The 12543-nt window shown below is 35.9% G+C and overlaps 1 protein-coding gene across 1 annotated transcript in view; it reads right to left on the reverse strand.

The window, feature by feature from the left end:
- Nucleotides 1-12543, reverse strand: part of LOC120518769 — a 122178-nt gene that overhangs the window by 79959 nt on the left and 29676 nt on the right. The window contains exons 2-4 of the mRNA XM_039741723.1: nt 6792-7014; nt 6610-6712; nt 3210-3354 (exon numbers count right to left, since the gene is read on the reverse strand). Coding sequence (XP_039597657.1) covers nt 3210-3354; nt 6610-6712; nt 6792-6888 — 345 coding nt within the window. The 5' untranslated portion in view covers nt 6889-7014. The remainder of the gene's footprint in view (nt 1-3209; nt 3355-6609; nt 6713-6791; nt 7015-12543) is intronic.

Raw genomic sequence — 12543 nt, forward strand, 5'->3', positions numbered from 1 at the left:
GTACTGACTCCCCAGGTTTAGATGTTCCTTCAATGATATCTACATTGACTACAGTAGCCTCACTGGTAAAGGTTTTCTGATTTGCCATTACAAATCTTCCTTTACATTAATGCTAAATTTACAATTTATGCTAAAAACCCATTACTTTAACATGGCTTTCTCATAGCTTCATTTTAGTGTAACCCTGATATTCTGTATATGAATTTAATTACAATTTTTTCATGGTTCCAAAATCCATACTAACTTATACTACTGCTGTTCTTTTTCCAGTTTTCTGTGGTGGCAATCTGTGCCACCACCACCTGATCAAAGCACCATGGAGTCCCTACATTGATGGATTGAAGGCCAGAAGTCCACATGAGCAACATCATCTAATTCTTCCACGTGATGCCTGAAAACCATGAGGACTGATTTAGATCATTTATGTTTGATAGAATGCCTACTGGGGGTGGGCATTCTCCTGGCCTTGGAACCCCTACAGATTTTGTTTTTTTTTTTCCTCCAGCCCTCTGGAGTTTTTTTTTTTTTTTCTGTCCTCCCTAGCCATCTGACCTTTCTTTATTCTTTGTTAATTAGTATTGCCTAATTTTACTTTTATGCTTTATCTTTTATCTTTCTTCATCTTGTAAAGCACTTTGAGCTACATCATTTGTATGAAAATGTGCTATATAAGTAAATGTTGTTGTTGTTAATCAAGCAGAGAAAAGGAGGTGGCATGAGTAAAGTGTTTAAGTTTACGAAAGGAATTAGTACAGTGAATTGAGACTATTACTTTAAAAAGAGCACTACAAAACAGTTGTAAACTTGTTAAGAGTACATTTTGCACAACCATTACAAAATTTTTTCTCACAGAGAAGCATAGACTCATGTAATAAGTTACCAAGCAGTGAAGTAAACAGTAGGACTTCAGGGACCTAGAACTAGAATTGATGTTATTGCAAGATATTTAAATGAATAGGACTGGCAAGATTTGTTGGACTGAATGACCTGGTCTTGTCTAATTTTTTTTGATGTCATTCATTTTTTTATTAGCTTTCTCTCCATGTTCATAGTAATGATGTTGTGATTTAAAAATGAGTTGTTCCATTTCTTTTGTTGTCGTGAGGTTTAGTTCTGAATGCAAAGCCTGGCTTTTCCTATAAAGTGTCTCATTAGGGAACCTGGCATGTTCTTGTTCTATTCTGGTAATTTCACTGATTAACTCTAATGCCTTCATTGTTTCCAATTTATTTTTGTAGGAGAGATATGAAATAATATGTTCTTTTAAAAACACCTTCAGAGCTTCCCAGATTATTCCTGCAGGGACCTCTGAGTATGTATTTGTTAATAAAAAAATAATTTGCTTGGATATAGTCTTTGTACAGTTCTTGTCAGCTAATAGAAGTGGGTAAAGACGCCAGCTACAAGATTTGTATGTGAGGCATAATGATTTGAGCTCCATGATCAAAGGGGTGTGGTTGGAGATAACAACAGCGTCATACTTGCAAGATTTGACAGTGGGCAAAAAATTGCTATCTATAAAGAAATAATCAGTTCTTGAGTAAACGTGATGAAGGAACATGCTCTTGAGTTTGGATTTAGAAATACTCCAAGAGTCTGATATGTTGTGATCAGTTACAAACTGTGTAATTGTTTTTGCGGTGTTAGATCTTATTGCCCCTGTGGCCGGAGACCAGGACTAAATTTGAAACACAATTAAAGTCTCTTTAATTTATTTTTATGAGTGTTCACATTAGAAATGCAAATATATTTTGGATGAAGTGTCTATCATCCACATTGTTTGCATAGATATTCAACAAAATCACTTAACAATTAAATAAATTACATATTGTTTGCATAGATATTTAACAAAATCACTTTACAATTAAATAAATTACCTATGATGTTCACATTTTGCCCCTTCAGAATCAGATAGTTTGTATAGCTGGAGTGGAATATTTGGCCAATACAAACTCTTTGCAACCGAAACTGATCTTCTGTGAAAATACTATCTTGGCGTTTACACCTGTTAGGTGAGAGAATACTTTCTTTCTCTTTAATTCATGATTGAGACCTTTGACATTCCAGATCACAAAGTTCACTGTTGGTCTTAGAAACATTGCCTGTGAACTTTTGTAGTCTTAAATTAAGGTAGTAAATTATTACATACGATAGCTTTACACTTAATTTCCAATTTTACCAGGAGTTATTGTTTTTGAAGCCTATTGTTGAGTTGGCACTTATAATTGTAACAGTTAAAAGGATGGATTAGAAATAGCTTGCTCTCTTTCTCTCCCCCATGGTCCCCACCCCCATTTTGCCTTCTCATGTAAGGCTAGCCACACTTCATGAAGTCCCAGTCTTCAATTTTTATACTGCTTATTCCAGACCAGAGTCACAGAGTGGGCTGGAGCCAATCCCAGCTAGTTTAGGCACAAGCCAAGAACAAATCATGGACAGAGTGCCTTTCCATCACAGGGCGAACACACACAAACACCAGGGCCAATTTAACATTGCCAATTCACCTAACCTGCATGTCCTTGCAGAGCAGGAGAAAACTGAAGCAAATGGAGAAAATCCATGCAGACATTAGGAGAACTCCATGCAGGGAGGACTCGGTATGCACACCCTGGACTCCTTACAGTTCTATCACTGCACCACCGTACTATCATATCGTTCTAATGTTAAAATAAAAAAAGAAAAGAAGCATGATGATATTGATGCAGACAACCTTATACAATTATATATATATGCAAAGTATTATTTTAGATGTTGACAGATTTTACTATTACATGGAATTTTGTTGCATTCTGAGCAAGATGTGTCAAATCAGATTCAGCCTCCAACTATACCATGTAACATTCAGAAATTCCTGTCCATATTCCATTCATCATTTTATGAATATTCATATGAAAATCCTTCATAGCACCCAAAAGATTTACAAATCGCAGATAGCAAAAGTTTTTTAATTAATTATGCTATGGAAGAATTTGAAGATTTGGAGAACAGTAAATTGAAAAAAAGAAAAACAATTTCCACACAAATTTTCTAAGATGGGAGGTAGCACTTTCTCATAAAAAGCACTCAATTTGCACTATTAATAAAACTAGCCATAGTCTTTTCACATTCAGAATTGCATGCCTACACTTTTTAAATATCATAAGCAAATGATATTAGTTGTCAACAAAATCTGCAGTCAGATTTATGCTTTTCAAAAAAATGTCACTTACTGCAAACTTATCATAAAGCTGGTATGTGAGTAGAGGATTGGGCAGCTCCCTGAAGTACGCTTTACATGTTGATGATACACAATGAATATCCTGCAGGTATACATCTTTGTTGAGGTCTGGAGTATTTTCAGTGTCAAACTCAGACCTGAAGGAAAGAACAGGAACTTAATCCATAAAAGTGTCAATGTTGTGAAAAATATTCAAACTTATTGAAAATTCAGTTAAGGGCTCAACAATTCACTAAATGTTCTTTAGCGCTTTTAATACTGTTGGTCATCTGTCAATAGTCTCAGGTTGTATTGACCTTTTGGGCTCTGCAAGGTAAGCATTCTTGCCTTTAATATTATAATTTTGTTCAGTTTAGTGATTTCCCCTTTGAACTTACATACATCATAATCATATCTTGCTATGCTGTGCTCCCAATAGGGTTGCCCATGGTAGACTGAAGCCAGTTAAAGAGTGATCCAAAACTTTGTATGGTAGTAGGGTAACCTTCAGCATGACGAAGCAGCAGGTAGCCATTGTGTAGGTTCACCACTTGTAAGGCAAAGGGCAAAGGTGAAGAGTAAAATCTGTTGGATGGCAAGTTTGTGCAGTACAGACCTTGAGAATGGAAATTAGCACTTGGGATAGAGAATGTCAGTTTGAGGTTGTCAGGATAGTCTTACCAAGGCTTAGGAAATGCAGGCATTGACTTTGTGCTATACAGTAATCCCTCCTCGATCGCGGGGGTTGCGTTCCAGAACCCCCCGCGATAGGTGAAAATCCGCGAAGTATAAACCATATGTTTGTATGGTTATTTTTATATATTTTAAGCCCTTATAAACTCTATCACACTGTTTATAAATATTCTCCGCACAGTTATATAGTAAACCCTTGTTTATCAGGGTTAATCCGTTCCAGACTCTACCATGATAAATTAATTTCCACGAAGTAGGATTCTTTATTTATAAATCAAATATTTTCGCAGTTAGAACATAGAAAACCTGTTTACAACCTTCTAAATACGTTTTTTAACACTATTAGAGCCCTCTAGATATGAAATAACACCCTTTAGTCAAAGGTTTAAACTGTGCTCCATGACAAGACAGATATGGCAGTTCTTTCTCATAATTAAAAGAATGCAAACATATCTTCCTCTTCAAAGGAGTGCGCATCAGGAGCAGAGAATGTCAAAGAGAGAGAGAGAGAGAGAGACAGAAAGAGAGAAAAGCAAACAATCAAAAATCAATACGTGCTGTTAGAGCTTTTAAGTTTGCGAAGCAACGCGCGGGAAGCATATCATATATCATTGAGGAGTTTTATTCAATACATAATACGTGCTCTGATTGGGTAGCTTCTCAGCCATCCACCAATAGCGTCCGTTGTATGAAATCAACTGGGCAAACAAACTGAGGAAGCATGTACCATAAATTAAAAGACCCATTGTCCGCAGAAATCCGCGAACCAGTGAAAAATGCATGATATATATTTAGATATGCTTACATTTAAAATCCACGATGGAGTGAAGCCGCGAAAGTCAAAGCGTGATATAGCGAGGGATCACTGTAGTTTATATAATGGTCACAATTGTGTGCTGTTATTTTAAATGTTATATTTTTAAGTGGTTAATAAATGTGCAATGGTAATTCAATAATTACCCACACTTTTGTTTGGGTTGGCTGTACAACTGTCCCCATGCACATATGGAAACATGGTGTGTCTGTGGTGTCACACTAAAGTGCCTGGGTAACTGTAATACTACACCAGACCAGGGAGGGGGGCAGAGTGTGCTGTCTGTCTCTCTCAGTTTCTTGCAGACCATTCCTGGGAAATCTCACCAGGTTACAGCACCTCTGATGAGGTCACTTCCGGATCCAGCACCTCTGATGACGTCACTTCTGGCTCCGGCACCTCTGATGACATAATTTCCTTCCCCAGCCCTTAAAACCTCCATCTTACCTCCAAAGAATCAGTTCTGTTGTGTACTCAGTCTTGTGAATATCTCTGCTTGAATATTTCTAAAACTTTTGTAGCTGGGATATAATATACAGGCGCCTGCCCCAAACCTTTATGATGTCTGGAGACTCATTCTTATTACAGTGGTCACAGTGATAAAGTTTTGACCTTGATCAGTCAGTTTCTTGTTTTCTTCTCTAGGAGTAAAAATAGCCATTCCGCTGTCTGGTTGCACCAAAAAAGAACAGTGAGTAGTGATCATTTTTTTATGTGCTGAATGTGAACCAGGGGTCAAAATCCTCATTGGTTAAATATAATCATGGAATGGACTTGCTCAGGTTTTTATTTGATAGAAGACGTGGAAGGGTGTCTTGATCCTTCTTCATGCTTAACACTTGATTAACCATTTTTATACTTATCAATCCATTCAAAGACACTTTGCCATGGTAAAACACTCTCCATATTGTGCAGCAAGCCTCCTGTGGATTTTTCCCCTGCTACACCTGCAGCCCATAAAAACATATCACTGCTTGGTGCTCTTCTTTGGTGCAATCAGACAGCAGAGTGGCTATGTTTACTCCTAGAAAACAACAACTGACTGATCAAGGTTAAAATTTTAATACTGTGACCACTGGCACACCATGGTCCTACATGTACAATGTGAAAGCTGTAGAAGCAAACCAAACAAGGGCAGATAATGACTGACATCCATCATGCAATGTTGAAGGGAGAGTTAGGCTAAAAGTACAGTTTTTTATTTCCCCCAACTGGTTATAGCAACATTATTAATTGACATTTCTTTTCAGGAGAGGACATCTCTGCCTATACCTTATTATGTAATACTGATGTGAATTTTGGATGTACATATTAAAAATATGGTTGGAAAATGAAGGAAAGTGACAGATACTTTTTGTCACGTGTAATTAAATTGAATATCCTGTGCTATTTTGAAAAAAGCGGAGATGTACAGTGTACAGAGGGAGAAAGGCTAAGAAGAAACTCAAGATCCAATGGTGCAAAGAACATTTATTGGGTGACCGATTAACAGCATTAAAATAAAGTCAGGATTATCCTTTTGAGGCCTTTCCTTTTACATTTTGGAAATATGATGAACAGCTTTCTTTACATTTAATTTCATATATTTCTACAGATTTTGTTGTTTTTTTCATTTATACATTGATTATAAAGTTTACATCTTTAATGTTTGGGACATGAAAATCTGGGTAGGTTTTAGAATAGAGCTGCTGCTCCTCTAGATCAGGAGGGGCCTGATGAGGTAGTTTGAGTATCAGGTAAGAATGCCATTGTATGTCTTGAGCATGGCCCACAGGTAGGAGTCCAAATCGATGACGGAAAGAGTAAAGATTTAACATGTTTTGGGTCTGCCCTATTATGCCTCTTAACACCATAACTTTGAACAGGACAAAGCAGTCCAGAAAATTAGACATTACTCGAGAATTACCTCAGCTTCTGGATGTTAGATGAGACTCCTGATAGTCGGTATATGCCATCAACAATCCCATGTTTTTCAACAAACTCACTGCAAGATTTCAGCACTTGAGGGACTGCAGAAGAAAAAAAATGTTATCACAAAAAATAAGAAAGCCTAAGGACAGAGTGAAGAAGCACAATGGCAATACTTACTGTCCTGCCCCGAAGACTGAAGGTGTTCCAGCAGGTCACAGCCAAACACTCGTTCTTTATTGCCTCCTTTGCGCTTTCCACGCTGCCTTCCCATCATCAAACTTGGTTGCTACCTCCCCACCTGGGGGAGGCTCAATCAGGAGACGGTGGTCAGAAGTATTTACCCTGAATAAGGTCTTACTCAACAGACCTGCTGCTACACTCCTAGTGTGGATGTAACCAGCTAAACAAATGAGAAAGACAAATAATTCAGTGTCAGAATATTATTATGCATAATCCATGAGGATCTTGTTAAAGAAAACAGCATATCACTGGTAGTTTTATTTCTTTTTATTCACAAGTACCAGCAGTTTAAGCACAATCAAATGAATTTGTAGTCTTAAGACAAGCTAGAGTCCATCTATCTGGTGAAGTTTCATAACTAGACAAAAACAGAAATCATATATCCTGTAATTAGTAAGCAAAAGTTGCTTTTATTCTTCTTCACAAAGATTCTTTAATTTATTTTTAGCTAAGTTATAGTAAATGATAAATGAAGTCTATTATCTTTAACAATGTGGCATTTAAAACACCATCAGCTGACATATCCAAGAATGCCATTGCAACCAAAAGTGTTCTATAGACACAAGGCGCAAAGAACACTGAATAATGTCATCAACAAGGTGACAAAGAAGACCTTAAACATAAAAGAAAAATAAATTCCAATAAAAATAATGGTTAAGAAGCACTCTAAAATTGGTCTAAAAGGACTGCACATCATGACAGTTATAACTCTTATATTTTTAATCAGATATCATGCATTCAAAGTGAAATAAACCAATTTTGATATGTGCTTTCAAGTGGCTCATTGACATCATTAAAGTGCAGCAAAGCATTACCAGAATGATAAATAAATAATGTTACTAACTCAAGAAGATAGCGAGTATTATTCCATTATTTAAAAAGGGTGTTCAGGCTGTTTTAAGTAACTATAGTAAGCTTAACGTGCACCATAGATAAATTGGTAGAAGCAATTATTAAGAAATAGATCAAGCCGCACATGTCTAGGTCAGGAATGTTAGCAAATAGCTTGGGTTGAAGAGGGTGGGGCACAATGTTTCACTAAAACACTGGAATTCTGTGAAGAGGTAAGAATATCATATGATAAGAGAGTTGTTTTAGTTTGTCTATCCATTCATGTGTTACCTTATCAAAAGCATTCTAAAAGGAAAGATATATAATATCAAATAGAAGTGGGAATTCAAGACATGGTGTGTAGGTGGGTACAAATTGGTTCAAACACATTAAACAAAGGGTTTTGTTGGGGGGATCTTTTTAGGAATTAGGTTTTGTTAAAAGTTATGTTCCTCAAGGTTAGTGCTGGGGTTGTTGCTATTTTTAATATGTATATAAATTAAATAATCAAAACATTGGTTAAGTTTGTAGCAATGGATGCAGCATTGGACCATGAAGGGAGATATGTCATGATGGTAGGGAAAATTCAAATATAAATTAATTCTGATTAACACATATGCACTGAATATGGATGACTGAATGTATTTGCATTAAATCTGAAAATGACCATCATAAAATTATAATGACTAAAGATTTTAATTGCATGTTAAATCCAAACTCAAACAGGTCCATGGCAATTGTAACTATAACATCAAAAACTGCATAGTAAATGACAGTTTATTATGGATCACAATCTTTTTGACACATAGAGATGTTTGTATCCGAATTCAAGAGAATATTCCTTCCTCTCAAAAGTACATCACAGTTACTCAAAAATAATAGTTTTTTTATTGATAGTAATTTATTAGTCGCTATTAAATCTGGCAAATATAATACCATTGGCATCTCCAGCCACGATCCTCTTACTTACAGTACAGCTCACATCATTATGCGGCTCCATTAACTCAACTTAACAATTGATACCTTAACCCATTGTTGCTAGCAGATGAGGACTTTACAAAATCCATCTCCAAAAACTCAATATATTTTAAAAATAAAAAAAATTTAATTGGAGACTAGAAATCATTAGAGCTGATTATGGACATTTTCAGAAATATTTTTTAATATGCTATATCACCTCAAAGCAATTTAATTTTTTGACTACAAGAGAACTAGAACAATGTATTTTCAAGCCACATCATTATTATTATGAAGCACCACACTAGTTCAAATGAAACAGTCTGAGGTTTTTTATAGTGGCTGGAGTTCCAATCCTGCCACCAACCCTCAAGTGTTCGACCCTGAGAGTTGGAGGACCTGCTTGCAGGGCTGGATGCAGACTTATGTCATATCTAGAACAGAGTAAATGCAGGTTAATCCCAATCATAATTTACCTAATCAACTGAATAAAGTGAAATGTCACATTGCAATAATAGAGATTAATAAAAGGGAAAAATTAGGGAACAAAAACAAATAATTAAAATATTTACAGAACATTATAACTCCTAATAGTCTGTGTAAAGAGGATGAGGTTCAAGGATTTCTTGATAAAATGCAAATGCAATAGCTCATAGTATCAGTGCAGAAGAGCTTGATAAATCTCTGAGACTTTCAGAATTATAAGATACCATAAATTAATATTGGAATTGATAGCTGCAGGCCCAAATGGCTAACCAATGGAATTTTGTAAAAAAACTCAGATAGCCTTTTTTAATAGTATTTATTGAAGATAGAGAACATAAAATTCTATCAAAAATGTTATGCCAAGTACCAGTTACTATCTTTGGTAAGGAAAATAAAGACTAGTCAAAATGTGCATCATACAGAGCAACTCTGCTTTGGAATAATGATGTTAATATACTAGCAGAAGTTTTAGCTAGTAGAACTAAGAAAGTACCTCCCTCTGTAATATCATAAACCAAAACCAGATTTATAAAAGACAGATGGTTAGCCCCAAATCTTATGTATTTAATATAATTTGTAAATTTGGGTTTAACCCCAATATATCTGCATGAATTAAATAACTCTGTGTTAGTCAGGAAGCCTCCATGTTAATAATGTAAACTCAGACTACTTTGAATTAGAACCAGACATGGGTTTCCATCATCACCAATACTTCTAGAAATTGCCATCACCCATAAACTGTTCATCTTTGGAAGCAATCAAAGAAAAACAGGATCATTAGGGAAAGACCTGAACAGAAAAAAAATCTCTTTATGATGATATGGTGCTGTATACATACTGTACCTCAGACCACAAGCATCCGTTCCTTTAATTATAAGCATTCTAGTTTCATTAGATCTCTGAGTTCAAAATTGGTTTGAAAAAAAATATGGTCTTTCCAGTGATTTATCTGGCATGTCAGACCGGGAAAGAAATCCGTTTGCTGATAATATCAGAACAGTTTTAGTATCAGGGTTAAACATCACAAGGACATAAAAAGATCAATTTAAAAACAATTTTGGTAGTATGACGGAAAAAATGAAACAAGATATTATTAGAGAATGAATTTGCTTAAAATGAATATCATTGTAAAGTTTTTGTGTATTTTCCACAGAGTCCCTTATTGCATCAACAAATCTTTCTTTACAAAGTTTGACTCAATTGTAAAATTTATCTTGACCTCAAAATGACCACGAATCCAAAGAGCAACTCTATAGAGATCTAAAGCAAGGGTGACATGGCACTATCTAACATTCAGTTTTACAACTGGATTACAAATATTCGCCCAAAGAATTAGAATTTGGCAAAAATGTATGAATCTACACTAGTGTGATTTGTAATGGGTTAGAAATCCTGTTCTAAATTTCCTTTGTATACCCTGCGTTTTGTTGCAGTCAACACTAATTATCATTAATGTACCAGCAACCCAGCTGTCTATGACTCATTAACATGTATGAAACCAATGTTGGACACATTTCAAGACAAAGAAGGTCTATTTTTTTGTTCCTATCTCTTATATATATTTCTCTTCTGGTTTGTCCTGCTTCCACTTCAAAACCGGTCCCGCCCACACGCAGCCGACACGGCATTTCTTGATTCCTATTTGTCCTCTTTCAAACCTTTCCCCATGCTGCCGGCGGCTTCTCTTCAAAACCAGTCCCGCCCAAATGCAGCTGACACGGCATTTCTCGATTCGTATTCGTCCTCTTCCAAACCCTTCCCCACGCTGCCTGCGGCCTCCCATACACCTTGCTTTTTTCGTTATACTGCGGCGGTTATTTCCTAAGCCTTTGTTATAAAATGAACGATAGTATCTTCTCTCTCGACGGGTTTTTATACAACGTCATCTCTATTCCGGACTCCGGGAACTGCCTGTTCCTATCAGTGGGTTATTTCTTGACACAAATCGTCTCCAGCAAATCACCTATTCACAACTGCGTCTTTCAAGAAGTATTTCTTTCTTCTTGATTTCTGAATTCCTTTCTCACCGTTTTCCGTTCCTATTCTTATAGCGCCTTATGCTATGGCGGGCATCGGCTTGTATATCATAATCTTCAGTCTGCTCTAATCTAACCACTATTTAGCCTGTGGAAAGCATTTAGGATTGCAATATTTAGAGATGTCTATGCTGATAATGTGTTTGTATTTTTTGAACAGTTACACTCCAAATGTAATCTTCCAGCTACACAATTTTCTCCTGTGTAAAAAGTGCAAACTTTGTTAAAAGCCACTACAATCTGGTTACGTTTTTGCATAATATTAAACTAGGTGTAAGGGCAGTTAGTCGATAGTCTAAAGTATTAAAGAGGAAGCTGGACGGCACACAGGCTTGGGCAGAATTGTTGAAGATGAAATGTAAGGTAAGTAAAAGTATTACATGTAGTGCATAAAAATGTTAGGCTTAAATATGCAATGGGGGGTTTGAAATTTGAAAGTACACCTTCTGAAAAAGATCTTGGAGTCATATTAGACTCTGTATCAATAAAGTCTACAGAAGTGACCAAGAACTCTAATAGGGTGTTAGGTTATATATCATGAGATATAAAGTGCAAGTCAATGGGGGTTTAGTCTAATTTATACAATTCACTGGTGAAGATTCATCTGGAGTACAGTGTGTACTGCTTTGGTCTCCATATTACAAAAAAGATGTAGCAGGACTAGTCCAGAAGAGAATGCCTAGCCTGATTCCAAGCTCTGAGGAGAGATGGAAAGAGCTGAATCAAGATTTAAAGGTAACATGATTAAGGTGTTTACAATTATAAATGGACCTAGTACAGTGAATCCCAGCTTACACTTTAAAAAGAATTCTTCAACAACAACACATGGACATGGCTGGAAGCTTGTTAAAGGTAATTTGCACAAATATTACAAAGTTTTCTTCTATCAAAGAACAATATACAAATGGAATGAATAGCCAGGTAGTGTGGCAGAGACTAGGATTTTTTTTTAAAAATAGGTGTATAGGAACAATGAGCCTGTTGGGCAGAATGGCCTATTCTTGTCAAAATTGTTTTAATATTTTAATACTGTGCTTTCTTAGAATTCTGATATCAGTCACTTACAGTAATTCATACTAATCTGGCTATGCTGAGTTGTGTTGAAACAATTTTGTTTCTTTTCTGGGATTTCCTTCTGAAATTCCACTTTTATCACTTAAAGTAAATTTGTGATTCTTTGGAGCCAAAAGTGTTCCCAAGTTATTAATTTCATTGCAGTTATTTCAGTCAGTACTACAACTGTGTCTGAAGTTTTTATTAATATTTACCAATAGCCATCTTATTATAAGCTTGTGCATGCAGAAAATATGCCTGTAAAGATTTGTCAAAGACCAATAATGTGAGTGTTGAAATAAGTGGTCGTTAAATTTATGGAAAAA

This window comes from Polypterus senegalus, chromosome 18 (assembly GCF_016835505.1).
Source record: "Polypterus senegalus isolate Bchr_013 chromosome 18, ASM1683550v1, whole genome shotgun sequence".
NCBI classification, from domain to species: Eukaryota; Metazoa; Chordata; class Cladistia; order Polypteriformes; family Polypteridae; genus Polypterus; species Polypterus senegalus.